We start from the raw sequence: 18,245 nt of genomic DNA, 5'->3' as shown, positions 1-18,245 counted from the left end.
CTGCACCCCCAGCCTGCCTGTTGGCAGGACAGAGTGAGAAGCTGTAGCGTCCTTGGCTTGGTGTAAGCATTGCTCTGCAACAATTAAAACATCAGCGTGTTATCAGCACTCTTCTCATCCGAAGCCAAAACATAGCACCCTACCAGATTCTAGGAAGAAAATTAACTCTGTCCTAACTGAAACCAGGACAAACAACTAAAACATCAATGTGTTACCAATATTATTCTCATCCTAAATCCAAAACACAGCAGCATACCAGCTTCTTGGAAAAAAATGAACTCTATCTCTGCTGAAACTAGAACACATAGAAGGAGATCAAAGTACCAACACAGGACTTTCCCTTCATGAACCCATGTTGTTTATGCCTGATAACAGCTTTGTTCTTTAAATGCCTTTTGGTAGCACCCAAGATAATCTCCATAACTTTTCCAGGGACTGAGGTTAGACCATCTGGTCAGTAGCTTCCTACATGCTCTCTTGTGCCCGTCTTGAAGATTGGTATAACATTTGCTAGCTTTCAGTCAGCAGGGACCTTCCCAGACTCCCAAGACCTTAGGCAAATTGAGAGGGGTTTTCCTTTGACCTTCTCTTGCTGTTGGCATACTTTAAATACATGTTTTTTGTTGTCTGTCTATGCTAGCCAGTGTCAATGTGAGTTGCTTGATTTGCACCTCTTCTTTTTTTCTTGAATAGATGAACAGAAGGAAAAGCACCTACTTGCTTGCTGACAGTGTATACCAACAAGCCTTGAAGTGTTGAGTAGCATGTGCTGCCCTCCAGACACAGGGATAGTGATGAGACTCTCCCAGACTCAGGGGTATGTGTAGCTGTGAGTTCAGACGAGTCATGAACACTGCCAGCTGCTTTGGCAAGGAAACTGAACCACATGTGTCAGTTCTTTCTTAGACTGATTAGCACCCACACCACATCAGGCCTCACTCCAGTAGAGTACATATCTATATAGATGGAGTTGTCCAGCAAAACATCTTTTCCAAACCTGCTTTTGCTTCCAAGGGAATTGAAGATGTTTAGGGAGAAAGTTTGTTGTCCCTCAGCTACATAGCCAGCTGCTGATTAGGGCTCTGAGTGGTCCTACATCATCATACTCAGGAATGCCCTGAAGCAACTCTGCAGTTCCCCTTCCTCAGCTGCAATCCTCTATCTCATTTATCCTGCTAAATGAAAACACTGCTTTGGAGAGCTCCCAGACTCCACTTAGTCCACAAGTCTAACCGCACCAACTGGCCGTACTCCCCTGCCACTATTCTTGTAATTAGTGTCTTTCCAGAACCTTTCCTCAGGAAACCCTTGGCACTTGACGTAGATCTTAGTAGGTGGGCAACATGCACTATGAGCCCATTCATTCCCATTTCTACTGTTCTCTGGGGACATTTTCTGCATAAGAATACCTCCTGGCAAACACAGCAGCATCCAGAGGATAATAAACATACTTTCTTCCCCTTTACAAGTGTTTGCGGAGCTGTTGCCTTCAAGGGCCTCTGGCAGCTCTGGCTCCTCACAGGAGGCCAGCAGTCTAAACATCACTTCTGCAGGATGTGCATTGAGGACAAAATAGCATGACAGTACAAAGGAAGCAAAGCTTGGCCTTTGTGGCCAGAGGCTGATGGCAGGACTTGTGTACATCTCTTATGTGTGAATGAGAGTGCTTTTAAGGAGACACACTGCAAATTTTTGCACCCTGCCTGCCCTTTTGGAAAAAGGCAAAGGCTGCTATCTGCAAAAGTATTTACAGAAGACATAAGGGGAAAAGACTTCCTCCAGTCACCAGGTGTCTGGAATGACCATAAGGGAAAGAAAAATGCAGAGGCACAGAATAGGATGCAGCAGAATTTTAATAATCCAGAAGGAAACAAGGTCCCTCCAAGAGGAATCAGCAGTGCAAGAAGCACTGGAGGAAGATGAGCGTCTGTCTTGGGCTTTAGCAGGGGAAGCACCTCCTGCCGCAGTAGCCGCTGCCCAAGCCGGAGAGCCCAAAGCCCCCGGAGGAGATGGGCACTCCCTGAGAGCTGAGGATGCTGCCAACGGCAGCGGAGGTGGAGGATCCCACGGCGGTGTTCTGCGGGAAGGAGCTGAGGATGGGGCCGGGCAGGGTCACCACCACGGGAGAGGGCTGGATGAAGACGTTGGAGTCCTGGCACTGCCTGACACAGGGCTCATTGCAGCTGTTGGCCAGTGGAGTTGGGCCACAGGGTCCGCATGGCAGGCACGGCAGGCACTGGTTGTAGCAGGACATGTCTCGGGGCAGGAGGTGTACCTGGTAAGAGAGAGGGCCCAGAGGAGAACGGTGGTGAGAGAGGAACAGTCTGCCATCCCGCCACAGGAAAGCCATATCAAATGGTGTTTTGTGACCTGTCAGCTGTGTAAGGAGGCCCATGGGCTTAACTTTGGACACAAGAGCTCGGCCAGGACTGTCCATTCTGATGAAGCTCCCCACCTAGCCCATAGCCGCGGAGAAATTCAGCCAAGCTGCAGGTTCTCTCCATGACACGTGTGCTGCTCTTTTCCCTCTCCCATGACTAGCACTCCCAAGATGCAGGAGAATATGAAGAGGCAGGCATGTTTAAGAAATCCCCAGGGAAGAAGAGGAGAAGAAAAGGACTCACCTTGTTCTCAGACAGATGGAGGTAAGAGGAGTGGATGAAGAGAGTGAGGAGATGGGGTCTCTTTTATACCTCTCCTACACCGCCCCGGGCCCACAGTCATTCTATACGGGCTGTAATTTTCCAGCAGAGTCACCTCAAATGCAAAATAACCTTCCCAATGGCACAGAATGTATTTTGTTTACCTGCCATTTCATTTCCTCATTTCTTACCTGCCAACTTGGCCATAGAGGCTCCTTTCAAGTAGAAGGAAAATAGGTGCAAGGATTTTCCCTGGCACAAACATGTAATTAGGGGCAGAAGATAAGACTCAAGAATTGGAGCTGTCCTGTGCAGATGTGGGACATGGGTCTCTGGAAAGGTGTTGAATCACTTTGGAACCCTCTTTGCAAAAAGGTGCACATGTCATTCTGCCTATGCAGTGCCCTTCTGGATGATCAAAGGCTCCTTTTCCCAAGGGCAAGGAGCATCCCTCTGCCCAGCCTGGCTCCCAGCCTGCTCCACCAGTCACAGCTCATTGCCTGCATAGGCAGATGGGCTGTGCTGCAGTTTTGAAATGAACTGGCAGAAGGCAGCTCCTTCTAGGGTAACATGTTGTCTGCTTGTTTGGCCTTGTTTCCTCTTGTGGCTGTCTCCTGTGCTCTTCAGGCAAGCCATGTTGTCAGCTGCTGTGAGGAAGGCAAAGGTTGATCTCCTGAGTGCAATGATGCCCAGCAAATCCTGGGGAATCAGGTCCCTTCACTACTAGAGGTTTGAGTTGTTCACCAGGACAGTGTCTTGCTCCACCACTCTCCTTTCCGTACCATGCACTTTGGCCGGACACATTCTGTGACCAGCAGTAAAACCAAAGACCTGCCTTCTTGTGCAAAAGATGCTGACCATCCTGTGAGCTGCCTGAGGTATGAGAGTTCTGGTCAGAAGGTCATGCTGCAGGGTAAAGGCTGTTGGGGCTGCCTGGAGGGTGGCACAGCTCGAGCTCAGGCTCAGACAGACCTGCCTGACCAGAGGGAGATTTGGCATGCATGGTGCTCAGGCCTGCAGACAGCAGGCACTATGGCTTGGCCTCACGCCAAAAGTGTGGCACGTGGCCAATCCCAAATTGGAGCATGACTCGTCCTGGGCAGGGAGAGTCTCTCTCAGGAAGTTTACCTGCTGAAGGCATTCCCTTGCCCTCCTGGGGTGTGTCCCAGCTGCCTCCCATGTCTGCAGGGCAGGGAAGTGCTTTGTTCATGCAGCAGGGATGCATTGCCTCCTTGATGGAGTCTGGGAGGTGTTTCTGTAGCCAGGGCCCTTGTGAGCAAGTCCCCTCGCTGAGCATGCCCAGCCGCGTGGCAGTGCCCATTCCTGCCAGCAATCGCTTGTTGAGAGGCAGCTTCCTTGTCCCCCCAGTGGTGCTGGCTTGTTCTGTTGCCTGAGGAGGGCTTTGGGACATGGCAGAGGATGTGTGCTGAAGCTCTAATGCTAGGAGAAGACGTATTGCCTGGGACCCAGAGACGAGTCCCAGCAAGGGGGAAGATGTTTTCTGCAAGCCTTTCTTTCCCTCCAGAAAGCACTCAGGAGAGCTCCTACACACAGCCCCATCTCTTTGGCCAGGAGGGTGAGGCCTGTGTGTCCCTTGCCTTCCACCGTTCATGTCTGACTCTACCCTGGGGGCAGACCTACTCAGAGGAGGTCCAGGGGACGCAGGATCAGAGGGTAGTTCAGTCCCCAGTCTGCAGTGCTGCAAGAGTTTGTTCCCCATCCTGTGCAGGACCTGCCTTTTGTCCTTCTAGATTGCCTTGAGGTTCCTGAGGGCCCATTCCCGCAGGCTGTCTAGGTCTCCCCTTGTGGCAGCCCTGCACCAGAGTGCACCAGCGGGCCCCCAGTTGCTGTCTCCTCCCAAGTTAGTGGAAGTGGTAATGGCATCAAGGCAGACAGCTGAAAGCATTGGCACAGCCTGGATGCCTGGGGAGACAAACACCAGTGACCACTGGATGTAATAGAAAGCAGAGGACCTGAGAGTGATGTAAATGGTATGAAATAAGGGGTGGATATTGTCATGGTTTTGGCTGGGATACAGTTAATTTTCTTCATAGCGGCTGTTACATGCCACGTATTGGCTTTGGGAAAAAAAATAATACCAATAACACAATTATATTTTCAATGTAAGCACATGGTCTCGTCTCTTTAGCCATGCACTGGTACACCGTTGAGCCTGGTTCTGTCTTCTTCAGGACCTCAGGGTAGCTACTCCAAAGGTGCTCTTTGGTCTCCAACCAAAACCTGATCTTCTACACACTAAGGAAAGCCTGTACCCCCAGATTCTCCTCATTACCCAATTGCTGTGGCTACCTGACAATCCTGGACAACATCAGCAAAACTCATTCTACTTGAACAATGTATTTCTTGAAACAGAGCCCAAAACTGGACGCAGTGCTTCAGCTGCATTTGGACATTTGGAGGAGTGCTGAGCAGAGTGGGATTGTCACCTCCCTTCACCTCCTGGCTAAGCTTCTGCTCATGCAGCCCAGGATGTCCTTGGTGTCCTCGATGTCTCAGAACACTGCTGGGAGTCACTTCTCTTTGTATGGGATTACCACCCAAGTAACTTTTTCTGGGCCAGCTTTTAACCTGCTGCCATCGAAAGGCTGCAAGATAGGCGATGTGGCATGAGGGCGGGCTGGCAGGAAGGCATTTGCCAAACTGGGCTTTGGGTGCTGTGTTTAGGAGCTCATGGATGGACCTTGGAGACACTCTTCTCTTCCCCTCAGTCTCTTCCTACCTCCCTCTTCCCCACAAACTGTTCCAGGAAGCTCTGGGAACAGATGGAAAGAGTAGGAGATGGAGGACATGCACTCCTTGTGAGCCTGTGTGGTGGGCAGACCCCAGCAAACATTTAAGAACCCACCAACTACTCACTCACACTACAGCCACAGCAGGGTAGGGGAGACAGCTGGAAGACCAAGAGTGAGAAAAACTCCTGGGTCAACATAAAGATAGCTGCTGCCCTCCCGGGGCCTCCTGCAGCTCTGGCTCCTCACTGGAGGCCAGCAGTGGCCACATGCCACCTTCAGCAGGCTGTGCACTGAGGCCAATATGGCACGCCAGGACAGAGAGGCAGCAAAGCTGGGCCTGATGGCCAGGGCCCTGCAGGGCTCATGGGCACCTCCCTCACGTGTGGGTGACAGTGCTTTCCCAAGAGGCTCTACTGTACACAGCCTCACCCTTGGGAAATGTGAATGGTCCCCATGTGTCCCACATGGCCCCCTGACATCCCCAGAGAAACAGCATTGGTCCTGACAGCTGGTGTCTGGAGTGTCTGCAGGAGAAGGACAACTCAGAGGCGCAGGCTGAGATGCAGCAGAACTTTAATATTAGGGTCAAAAGAGGGAAAAGAGGTTGCTCCAAGAGGAAGCCCTAGTTCAGGAAGCACCAGGAGCAGATGAGAGCGTGCACCATGGCTGACCCCATCCTTCCTATAAGGGGTGTTGGGGTTGTTTGGTCCCTCTGAACAAAAGAAGCCAATGCTCTGTGCCCACTCTGCTCTGAATTTCTGTGGTCCTTTAGCAGGGGAAGCACCTCCTGCCGCAGTAGCCGCTGCCCAAGCCGGAGAGCCCAAAGCCCCCGGAGGAGATGGGCACTCCCTGAGAGCTGAGGATGCTGCCAACGGCAGCGGAGGTGGAGGATCCCACGGCGGTGTTCTGCGGGAAGGAGCTGAGGATGGGGCCGGGCAGGGTCACCACCACGGGAGAGGGCTGGATGAAGACGTTGGAGTCCTGGCACTGCTGGACACAGGGCTCATTGCAGCTGTTGGCCAGTGGGGTTGGGCCACAGGGTCCGCATGGCAGGCACGGCAGGCACTGGTTGTAGCAGGACATGTCTCGGGGCAGGACGTGCACCTGATGGGAGGGAGGGCGCAAAGGGGCACAAGGGTGAGAGAGGAGCAGTCTGCCAGCCCACCACTGGACAGCAGCAGCACATGCTGTTTGGGGAGCTGGCAGCTGTGAAAGGAGGCCCACAGCCTTCTCCTTCCCCTGGGCACCAATGTCCTTGAACAGAATATCCCAGCCCAGGAAGCTCCCCACTTAGCCCATAGCTTCAGATACACCTCAGCCAGGACCCAGCTTCACTCCACACACCACTTCACTCCACACTTCACATCTACTGTTCCCTTCCCTCTCCCATTTCTAGCTTTCCCAAGACCCAAGAGAAGATGAAGAGGCAGGCATGTGCTAAGAAATTTCCCAGGATGAAGTTGAGGAGAAAGGGCTTCAGACTCACCTTGATCCCAAGGAGATGGAGGTAACAGGAGTGGATGAGGGAGTGAGGAAATGGGGCTGCTTTTATACCTCTCCTGCACTTCCCCAGGCCCACAGTCACTCTATGCGGGCCGTAATTTTCTAGCAGACTCACCTCAAATGCAAAATATCTTAGCTAATGGCACAGGTTGTGCTTTGGTTTCTGTCAACTCTGCCATTTCATTTCCTCGTTTCTGACCTGACCATTTGGCCACAAAGGCTCCTTTCAAGTACAAGGATAACAGGTCAAGCACTTCCCCTGGCAGGAACACATCAGTAGGGACAGTATATTAGTCCTAAGTTCTGGAGAGCATGGTACCTGTCTCTGTGGAAGTGCATTCACCTCTTAAATAGAAAGCGCACATATCCTCTCACATCTTTGGTGTGCCCTTCTAAATGCCCAAAGGCTCCTTCACCAAGGGACAAGGAGCATCCTTCTCCTGCTGGCCTGGCTCCCAGCCTACTCCACCAGTCACAGCTCATTGCCTGCATAGGCAGATGGCCTGTACTGCAGCTTTGAAATGCCCAAGTTGTGAGAGTACTCGCCAAAAGGTCATGCTGCAGGGTAATGGCTGTTGGGGCTGCCTGGAGGGTGGCACAGCTCGAGCTTGGACCTCAGACAGAGCTGCTTGGATGGAGGAGGATTTGGCATGCATGGTGCTCAGGCCTGCAGACAGCAGGCACTATGGCTTGGCCTCATGCCAAAAGTGTGGCACGTGGCCAATCCCAAATTGGAGCATGACTCGTCCTGGGCAGGGAGAGTCTCTCTCAGGAAGTTTGCCTGCTGAAGGCATTCCCTTGCCCTCCTGGGGTGTGTCCCAGCTGCCTCCCATGTCTGCAGGGCAGGGAAGTGCTTTGATCATGCAGCAGGGATGCATTGCCTCCTTGATGGAGTCTGGGAGGTGTTTCTGTAGCCAGGGCCCTTGTGAGCAAGTCCCCTCCCTGAGCATGCCCAGCCACGTGGCAGTGCCAGCTCCTGCCAGCCATTGATGGCAGGAGTAGGGCAGACCTACTCAGAGGAGGTCCAGGGGATGCAGGATCAGAGGGTAGTTCAGTCCCCAGTCTGCAGTGCTGCAAGAGTTTGTTCCCCATCCTGTGCAGGACCTGCCTTTTGTCCTTCTAGATTGCCTTGAGGTTCCTGAGGGCCCATTCCTGCAGGCTGTCTAGGTCTCCCCTTGTGGCAGCCCTGCACCAGAGTGCACCAGCGGGCCCCCAGTTGCTGTCTCCTCCCAAGTTAGTGGAAGTGGTAATGGCATCAAGGCAGACAGCTGAAAGCATTGGCACAGCCTGGATGCCTGGGGAGGCAAAGACCAGTGACCGTTGGATGGAGCCATGAGGGAGGGAGGAGAGAGAAGCTTGTGGTGCATCCTTAAGGAATAGGAGCCTCTGCTGAGGACTGCAGCTCCAGGAGGAGCAGGGCCTCTTCCTGCAAAACACATCACCGGCCATTCCCTGAAGTGCACAAAGGCATGTCCTGTCCTCTGCCTGAATGCAACCACTCTCTTGCACTTTTCTGCCCATACTGATATGATCCTGCTGGGGTATTCCTTTGAACTCTGATACCAGAAAGTAGCCTGTATGGTACAATAGGCATGTCAGAAATGAGGAAATGAAATGGTAGAGCTGATGGAAACCAAAATACAACCTGTGCTATTAGCTAAAATATTTTGCATTTAAGGAGTGTCTACTGGAAAATTATGGCTTCCGTAGAGTGACTGTGGGCCTGGGGCAGTGCAGAGAGGTATAAAAGTGGCCCAGTCTCCTCACACTCTTCATCCACTGCTCTTGCCTCCATCTCCCTGGGAACGAGGTGAGTCTGAAGGCCTTTCATCTCCTCTTCTTCCCTGGGGATTTCTTAAACATGCCTGCCTCTTCATATTCTCCTGCATCTTGGGAGTGCTAGTCATGGGAGAGGGAAAAGAACAGCACACGTGTCATGGAGAGAACCTGCAGCTTGGCTGAATTTCTCCGTGGCTATGGGCTAGGTGGGGAGCTTCGTCAGACTGGACAGTCCTGGCCGAGCTCTTGTGTCCAAAGTTAAGCCCATGGGGCTCCTTACACAGCTGACAGGTCAAAAAACAGAATGTACCATGGCTTTCCTGCGGTGGTCTGGCACATTTCTCCTCTCTCATAGAAGTTCTCCTCTGGGCCCTCTCTCTTACCAGGTACACCTCCTGCCCCGAGACATGTCCTGCTACAACCAGTGCCTGCCGTGCCTGCCATGCGGACCCTGTGGCCCAACTCCGCTGGCCAACAGCTGCAATGAGCCCTGTGTCAGGCAGTGCCAGGACTCCAACGTCTTCATCCAGCCCTCTCCTGTGGTGGTGACCCTGCCCGGCCCCATCCTCAGCTCCTTCCCGCAGAACACCGCCGTGGGATCCTCCACCTCCGCTGCCGTTGGCAGCATCCTCAGCTCTCAGGGAGTGCCCATCTCCTCCGGGGGCTTTGGGCTCTCTGGCTTGGGCAGCGGCTACTGCGGCAGGAGGTGCTTCCCCTGCTAAAGCTGCTGGTGATGGCCCTAGAGAAAGACCCCCAGGGACCCAGAAGTTGGTAGCGGACAGAGCACTGGCTTCTTGCACTGAGGTGCCAAACACTCCCAGCACCATTGCAAATGGATGGGGCCAGCCTGGCCTCTTGGAAAGCACAGCCCATGTCTGCCTTTCCTCACCTTCACTCTCTCCTTTCCCACCTGTGTCCTTGTTACTCACTGCAGCTCCACTGGGCTCAAAGTCCGACAGTGACATCCTAGTGTGGACCTTCTGTCCCTTCTCCCTCAGTGGAGTGGGCAGATGGACAGGTGGTGGGATGCCCTCCATGGCCACACAGTGCACGCTCTCGTCTGCCCCTGGAGCTTTCTGCACTGGGGCATCCTCTTGGTGTGACCTCGGTTCCCTCTTTTGACTCTAACATTAAAGTTCTTCTGCATCCCAGCCTGTGCCTCTGAGTTGTCTTTCCCCTGCAGCAGCTTTTCCAGGATGCCTGGGGAGAGAGGTGTTGCTCACGGGTAGTTCTGGGAGCGGGTGGCTGCTGATGATCATGTTTTGCGATCATTAACACAGGCTTGCATTCAGAATGCTTCTTCATGTATCAGGTCACCCTCTGGATTCTAAATATGTGGTTACTTAGAGCTGGATGGAATTATCCAACATAGTTGATTGGCTTCTATGCATTTTGGTGTGCACACTGTTTCTTCTCTTCCTTGACAAGGTGGAGGGCATAGCTGCCCAAGAGAAGACAGGAGATCCCTTCCTAACAACAACACTGCAGAACTTGCTGTGCTTGGTCAGTCTTTCTTACTACACAGCCCCAAACTGGGCACAGTGTTCCAGATGCGTTTGGAGGAGTGCCGAGCAGAGTGGGATTGTCACTGCCCTCAATGACACCAAGCTGAGTGGTGCAGCTGATAGAAAAGAAGGAAGAGATGCCATTCAAAGGGACCTCCTCAGGCTGGGGAAGTGGGTCTATGTGAACTGCATGAGGTTCAACAAGTCCAACTGCAAGGTGCTGCACCTGGCTCAGGGCAATCCCAGACAGGAGTACAGACAGGGAGAAGAACTCATCGAGAGCAGCCCTGCCAGAGAAGGACTTGGGGGTTGTGGTGGACAAAATTCTTGACACAAGCCAGCCATGTGCGCTTTCAGCCCATAAGGCCAACTGCATGCTCGTCTGCATCAAAAGAGGTGTGACCGGCAGGTCGAGGGAGGTGATTGTCCCCCTCTACTCTGCCCTCATGAGTACTCAGAGTACTGCATCCCCATCCGGGGCCCCCGGCACAAGAAAGATGTGGGCCTGTTAGAGCAAGTCCAGAGTAGGGTGATGTCATGGTTTAACCCGGCCGGCAGTTAAACACCACGCAGCCGTTCGCTCACCCTCCCCCCTCCCTCTCTGGGACGGGGGAGAGAAATGGAAAGTGAAGCCCGTGAGTTGAGATAAAGACAGTTTAATAAGACAGGAAAATAGTAATAACAATAATAATAATAATACAATGATGATAATAGTACTACTACTACTAACATGTACAAACAAGTGATGCACAATGCAATTGCTCACCACCCGCTGACCGATGCCCAGCCTAACCCCGAGCAGTCCGGCCCCCCTCCCCCCGGCTAGCCACCGGCTATTGTTTAGCATGACGTCAGATGGTATGGAATACCCCTTTGGCTAGTTTGGGTCACCTGTCCTGGGTCTGTCCCCTCCCAGCTTTTACTTCATCCCCAGCCTGCCTGTTGGCAGGACAGAGCAAAAGGCTGAGATGTCCTTGGCTTGGTATAAGCACTGCTCTGCAACAGTTAAAACATCGGGGTGTTATCAGCACTCTTCTCATCCTAAGCCAAAACACAGCATTCCACCAGCTACTAGGAAGAAAATTAATTCTGTTCTAACTGAAACCAGGACAGGTGAAAAAAGATTGGACGGCTGGAGCACCTCTCCTCTGAAGAAAGGCTGAGAGAGCTCAAGAAGTTCAGCCTGGAGAAAGGAAGGCTCTGCGGAAACCTCATTGTAACCTTTTAGTACTTAAAGAGGTCTCAGGAAAAAAACAAACAAACAAACAAACAAACAAACAAACAAAAAGATTGAGAAGGACTCTTAACTTGGGTAGAGAATGATAGGGCAAAGGGTAATGGTCTTAAACTAAAAGAGGACAGATTTAGACTAGACCTTAAGAGGAAATCTTCACTGTAAGGGTAGTGAGGCACTGGACCAGGTTGCCAAGAGAAGCTGTGGATGCCCCATCCCTGGAGGTGTTCAAGGCCGTTCTGGATGGGGCCTTGGCCAATCTGATACAGCAAGTGGCATCCCTGTCTGTGGCAGGGGGCTTAGAGTTAGATGATCATTAAGGTCTCTTCCAACCTGAGTCCATGATTCTATAATTCTATCCTTCCATGATTCTGTAATTCTATGATTCTTGAGCTCCTGACTATGCTTCTGCTCGTACAGCCCAGGATGTCATTGGTGTCCTCGGTGTCTCGGAGCACTGCTGGGAGTCACTTCTCTTTGGGTGGGTTTACCACCCAAGTAACTTTTCCTGGACCAGCTTTGGGTCTGCAACCATAGAGGGGCTTTAAGATAGATGATGTGGCATGAGGGCAGGCTGGCAGGAAGTCATCTGCCAGACTGGGCTCTGGGTGACTGCGGTGATGCTTTGGAGAGCTCATGGATGGCCCTTAGAGACACTCAGAAAGCACCCGCTGTCTCTCCTCCTGCCCTCAGTCTTTCCCTGCCTCCCTCTTCCCCACAAAGTTTTGCAGACAGCCCAGGGAACAGATGGAAGGAGTAGGGGGAGGACTCTGTGGTGGGCTGACCCCGGCAAGCATCTAAGCACCCACCACACACTCGCTCATACCGCAGCCGCAGCAGGACAGGGGAGACAGTTGGAAGTCAAAGAGACAGAAAAACTCCCCGGTTTATATAAAGACATTTTAAAGAGGGAATGGGAAACAAGAGAGAAAAAGCAAGTGATGCAAAGGCTGTGCCTCATCACCTCCCACCAGAAGACCGATGTCCAGCAAGTGTCTGCAGGATGGCTACTTAGGCAGAACTGTCCCGCTGTTTTGTTGCCGGGCGTGATGCTCTATCGTATGCAATATCCCTTTGGTCGATTTGGGTCAGCTGTCCTAACTGTGTCCCCTCCTGAAAACTTCCCCGCCCGTAGCCTGCTCTGTGAGGGTGCAGAGGGGGAAACATAGAAGGCCTTGACGCTGAGCTCAATCGTTGGAGTGTCACCTCCGCTGTTTTAGCCACACAATCAGAACACAGCACCATATTGCCTATGGTGAAGACAATTGCCTCCATCACAGCCAGAGCCAGTACAGCCTGCTTCCCCCACTCCCTCTCCTGGTCTGCTCCGGGGCCATTTTCTGCATGAGCCTCCCCCCCCAGAACAGCTGCCCCTGGAGCAGAAGGAATTGCCACCCCTCCTCTTGCCTCTCTCCCTCTCCCCTGCTGCCCCCTTCCCAGGAACCTGTGTGGCTGCTGCCCTCCCGGGGCCGTATGCAGCCCTGGCTCCTCACTGGAGGCCAGCAGTGGCCACATGCCACCTTCAGCAGGCTGTGCACTGAGGCCAATATGGCACGCCAGGACAGAGAGGCAGCAAAGCTGGGCCTGATGGCCAGAGGCCCTGCAGAACTCATGGGCACCTCCCTCACGTGTGAGTGACAGTGCTTTCCAAGGGGCCCTACTGCACACGGCCTCATCCTTGGAAACGTGAATGGTCCCCATTTGTCCCACATGCCCCCTGACGTCCCCAGATGGTGTCTCGCAGCTGGTGTCTGGAGTGTCTGCAGGGGAAGGACGACTCAGAGGTGCAGGCTGGGATGCAGAAGAACTTTAATATTAGAGTCAAAAGAGGGAAACGAGGTCACACCAAGAGGGTGCCCCAGTGTAGGAAGCACCAGGGGCAGACGAGAGCATGCGCTGTGTGGCCACGGAGAGCATCCCGCCACCTGTCCATCTGCCCACTCCACTGAGGGAAAAGGGACAGAAGGTCCACACTAGGCTGATGTGGTGGGACTCAGAACTCAGTGCAGCTGCAGTGAGTAACAAGGACACAGGTGGGAAAGGAGAGAATGGAGGAGGAGTAAGGCAGACATGGGCCGTGCTCTCCGAGAGTCCCATGCTCTTCCAGGGGGTGTTGGGGAGGTTTGGCCACCCTGAACACAAGAAGCCTATGCTCTGTGCCCAGTCCGCTACCAACATCTGGGTCCGTGGGCGTCTTTCTCCCGGGCCATCACCAGCAGCTTTAGCAGGGGAAGCACCTCCTGCCGCAGTAGCCGCTGCCCAAGCCAGAGAGCCCAAAGCCCCCAGAGGAGATGGGCACTCCCTGAGAGCTGAGGATGCTGCCAACGGCAGCGGAGGTGGAGGATCCCACGGCGGTGTTCTGCGGGAAGGAGCTGAGGATGGGGCCGGGCAGGGTCACCACCACAGGAGAGGGCTGGATGAAGACGTTGGAGTCCTGGCACTGCCTGACACAGGGCTCATTGCAGCTGTTGGCCAGCGGAGTTGGGCCACAGGGTCCGCATGGCAGGCACTGGTTGTAGCAGGACATGTTTCGGGGCAGGAGGTGTACCTGGTAAGAGAGAGGACTCAGAGGAGAACTGTGGTGACAGAGGACCAGTCTGCCAGTCCAACCTAGAACAGCCATGGGACATGCTTTTTGGGGAGCTAGCAACAGTGTAAGAAGGCCCACAGCATTCTCCTTCCCTTTTTTCCCAGCAGCCTTGCAAGAACGTCCAGGCCAAAGCAGATCCCAACCAAGCCCTTATCTCGGGATTTATGTCAGCCAAGCCACTGCTTCACTTCATGACACACCTCCTGTCCCCTTCCCTCGCCCATGACTAGCAACCCCAAGACCCAACAGAGGAGGAAGGTGCAGACATGTAATGAGAAATCCCCAGGGAAGAAGAGGAGAAGAAAGGCCTTCAGACTCACCTCGTTCCCAGGGAGATGGAGGCGAGAGCAGTGGATGAAGAGAGTGAGGAGATTGGGCCTCTTTTATACCTCTCCTGCACTGCCCCAGGCCCACAGTCACTCTACGCAGGCCGTAATTTTCTGGCAGACTCACCTGAAATGCAAAATAGCCTTCCTAATGGCACAGGTTGTGCTTTGGTTTCTGTCAATTCTGCCATTTCATTTCCTCATTTCTGATTTGCCCATTTGGCATCAGAATCTCCTTTTAAGTAACAAGATGAGAGGTCAAGCATTTCCCTGAGCGGAAACACGTCAGTAGGGCAGCAGATGAGTCCTAAGTGCTAGAGGGTTTATTGGGTTTACATGGAAAGGTTCTGCAGGGGTGGCCTCTGTGAGAGGTGTCTGGAAGCTGTCCATGACCTCCCATGAGCTGCCCCCTGACCCCCTCTGAGGAGGTCTGACCTCAGAATACAGGCAGACATGGACTGTGGGAGGCAAGGGATACACAAGTTTCACCATGTTAATCAAAGACATGGGACTATGTGAAGGATCTATCCTAATCACTTTTTCAAGGGGAACAAGGGTTACAGGAAAACATCTTCCCCCTTGCTGGGACCTGTCTCTGGGTCCCAGGCAATATGTCCTAGCACGAGAGCTTCAGCACACCTCCTCTGCCATGTCAAAGCCCTCCTCAGGCAAGAGAACAAGCCGGCACCACTGGGGGGACAAGGAAGCTCCCACTCAACAAGAGAGGGCTGGCAGGAACGGGCACTGTCATGCAGCTGGGCATGCTCAGCGAGGGGACTTGCTCACAAGGGCCCTGGCTGCAGAAACACCTCCCAGACTCCATCAAGGAGGCAATGCATCCCTGCTGCATGATCAAAGCACTTCCCTGCCCTGCAGACATGGGAGGCAGCTGGGACACACCCCAGGAGGGCAAGGGAATGCCTTCAGCAGGCAAACTTCCTGAGAGAGACTCTCCCTGCCCAGGACGAGTCATGCTCCAATTTGGGACTGGCCACGTGCCACACTTTTGGCATGAGGCCAAGCCATAGTGCCTGCTGTCTGCAGGCCTGAGCACCATGCTTGCCAAATCCCCCTCTGTCCAGGCAGCTCCATCTGAGCCTGAGCTCGAGCTGTGCCACCCTCCAGGCAGCCCCAACAGCCTTTACCCTGCAGCATGACCTTCTGACCAGAACTCTCATTACTCCAGAAGATCACAGGATGGTCAGCATCTTTTGCACAAGAAGGCAGGTCTTTGGTTTTACTGCTGGTCATAGAATATGTCTGGCCAAAGTGCATGGTATGGCAAGGGGAGTGGTGGAGCAAGACACTGTCCTGGTGAATAACTCAAACCTCTGGTAGTGAAGGGACCTGATTCCCCAGGACTTGCTGGGCATCATTGTGCTCAGGAAAGCAACCTTTGCCTTCCTCACAGCAGCTGACAACATGGCTTGCCTGAAGAGCCCAGGAGACAGCCACAAGAGGGAACAAGGCCAAGGATAGAGAAAACATGTCATTAAAAAGGAGCTGTCTTGTGCCAGGGCATTTCAAAACTGCAGCACAGCCCATCTGCCTATGCAGGTAATGAGCTGGTGGAGCAGGCTGGGAGCCAGGCCAAGTTGTAGAAGGATGTGCTGTGTCCTCAGGTGAGGGAGGCTTTGGTCATCAAGGAAGGCTCTGCATAGACAGAAGGATATGCAGGACCCCTCCAGCACCTGGGACTCATCTTCTACCCCTTCTGACCTACTCTATGGTGGTTTTACTCAGCAGGGCAGCTGAGCTGCATCACAACCACTCTCTAATTCCCCTGCCTTAAAGGGAAGGGGGAGGAAATATGATGGAATAGTGGCGTCCCCCAGGGCTCGGTGCTGGGGCCGGTCCTCTTTAATATCTTCATCGATGATCTGGACGAGGGCATCGAGTGCACCCTCAGTAAGTTCGCAGATGACACCAAGTTAGGTGCGTGTGTCAATCTGCTTGAGGGTAGGAAAGCTCTGCAGGAGGATCTGGATAGGCTGCACCGATGGGCTGAGGTCAACTGCATGAAGTTCAACAAGGCCAAGTGGCGGGTCCTGCACCTGGGGCGCAATAACCCCAAGCAGAGCTACAGGCTGGGAGAGGAATGGTTGGAGAGCTGCCAGGCAGAGAAGGACCTGGGAGTGATGGTGGATAGTCGGCTGAATATGAGCCAGCAGTGTGCTCAGGTGGCCAAGAAGGCCAACGGCATCCTGGCTTGTATCAGGAACAGTGTGACCAGCAGGGCTAGGGAGGTGATCGTCCCCCTGTACTCAGCTCTGGTGAGGCCGCACCTCGAGTACTGTGTTCAGTTTTGGGCCCCTCGCTACAAGAAGGACATGGAGGTGCTTGAGCGGGTCCAGAGAAGGGCAACGAAGCTGGTGAGGGGCCTGGAGAACAAGTCCTACGAGGAGCAGCTGAGGGAGCTGGGCTTGTTCAGCCTGGAGAAGAGGAGGCTCAGGGGCGACCTTATCGCTCTCTATGGGTACCTCAAGGGAGGCTGTAGCGAGGTGGGGGTTGGCCTGTTCTCCCACGTGCCTGGTGACAGGACGAGGGGGAATGGGCTTAAGTTGAGCCAGGGGAGTTTTAGGTTAGATGTTAGGAAGAACTTCTTCACTGAAAGTGTTGTGAGGCACTGGAACAGGCTGCCCAGGGAAGTGGTGGAGTCACCATCCCTGGAAGTCTTCAAAAGACGTTTAGATGTAGAGCTTAGGGAAATGGTTTAGTGGGGACTGTTAGCGTTAGGTCAGAGGTTGGACTCGATGATCTTGAGGTCTCTTCCAACCTAGAAAATTCTGTGATTCTGTGATTCTGTGAAAACAGATGAAGATAAGGACAGAGAGATCTATCACCAGTTATAGTCACGGACAAGACAGACTCAGAATAGGGAGATTAATGTAACTTATTACCTATTACTAAATAAAATATAAAGCTATAGAACTAAACATACTATATAACCTACTATAAAACTATATATATATATATACATGTATATATAAACTATATATATAACATACTGAAAAACTAAAAATACCTTTCCCCCATACACCCACTTCTACGTTCTTCCCCTCAGAAGGTACACTGGCAACATGCAGGGGGAGCTGTGGTCAGTCCGTAACATTTCGACTCCGCCCCTCCTTCACAGTAACTCTCTGCCCTTGTTCCAATGTGGGGTCCCTCCCACAGGATTTAGTCCCTCTTGAATTGATCCTGAGTGGGCTTCTCATAAGCAGCAGCTCTTCAAGAACTGCTGCAAATATGGGTCCGTACCACAGGGTCCATCCATCAGGAAGAAACAGCTCCAGCATGGGTTCCCCCACGGGCGGCAGCTCCCCCCAGAACCCCTGCTCCTGCGTGGGGTCCTGTCCATGGGCTGCAGCTCTGGCCCAGGGCCTGCTCCACTGTGGTCCTCTCCATGGGCCACAGCCTCCTTCAGGCAAGGACCACCTGCTCCACTGGGGCATCCTCCATGAGCTAGTGTGGAGATGTGCTGCGCCATGGTACCCATGGGCTGCAGGGGGACAGCCTGCTCCACCAGAGGCCTCTCCACGGGCCACAGGGGAACTTCTGACTGAATGGAGTCAAATCCAGCTGTTGACAAGTGGTGCTCCCCAGGGTTTTTGGTGTTGGGGCCATCGTCTTTAATGTCTTTGTTTAAAGACATCATAGCCCTGGAGTGTGTCCAGAGAAGGGTTACAAAGCTGTGAAGGGTCTGGAGCGCAAGTCCTGTGAGGAGCAGCTGTGGAAACTGGGGTTGTTTAGTCTGGAGAAGAGGAGGCTCAGGGGAGATGTTACTGCCCTCTACAACTACCTGAAAGGAGCTGGGGGTTGGCCTCTTCTCACAGATAACTCGTGGCAGGACTAGAGGGAATGGCCTCAGGTTGCACCAGGGGAAGTTCAGGTTGGAAATGAGGAGAAATTT

At 53.1% G+C, this 18,245-nt stretch overlaps 2 protein-coding genes and 1 pseudogene across 3 annotated transcripts; 1 reads left to right on the top strand and 2 right to left on the bottom strand.

The window, feature by feature from the left end:
- Positions 1–1,939: 1,939 nt before the first annotated feature.
- Positions 1,940–2,254, bottom strand: LOC311218462 (feather keratin 1-like; the record flags this gene model as incomplete). Its single annotated transcript, XM_084301145.1, has 1 exon — positions 1,940–2,254. The coding sequence occupies one exon, from the start codon at positions 2,252–2,254 to the stop codon at positions 1,940–1,942; it is 315 nt and encodes a 104-aa protein (XP_084157271.1).
- A 3,909-nt stretch (positions 2,255–6,163) lies between these two features.
- Positions 6,164–17,987, bottom strand: LOC311218460 (uncharacterized protein; the record flags this gene model as incomplete). Its single annotated transcript, XM_084301143.1, is given in 5 exon segments — positions 6,164–6,499; positions 14,327–14,362; positions 14,364–14,459; positions 14,669–14,790; positions 17,828–17,987. Coding segments are annotated over 5 exon segments (750 nt in total).
- Positions 7,397–9,399, top strand: LOC311218292 (feather keratin Cos1-2-like; annotated as a pseudogene). The gene is made up of 4 exons: positions 7,397–7,463; positions 8,083–8,144; positions 8,577–8,708; positions 9,064–9,399. The product of its transcript is annotated as a feather keratin Cos1-2-like (transcript).
- Positions 17,988–18,245: the final 258 nt, after the last annotated feature.

Source organism: Netta rufina, assembly GCF_964035555.1.
Source record: "Netta rufina genome assembly, chromosome: 24".
Lineage (NCBI taxonomy): Eukaryota > Metazoa > Chordata > Aves > Anseriformes > Anatidae > Netta > Netta rufina.
The sequence above is the reverse complement of the archived record's forward strand: the minus strand, read 5'-3'. Positions and strand labels throughout refer to the sequence as shown.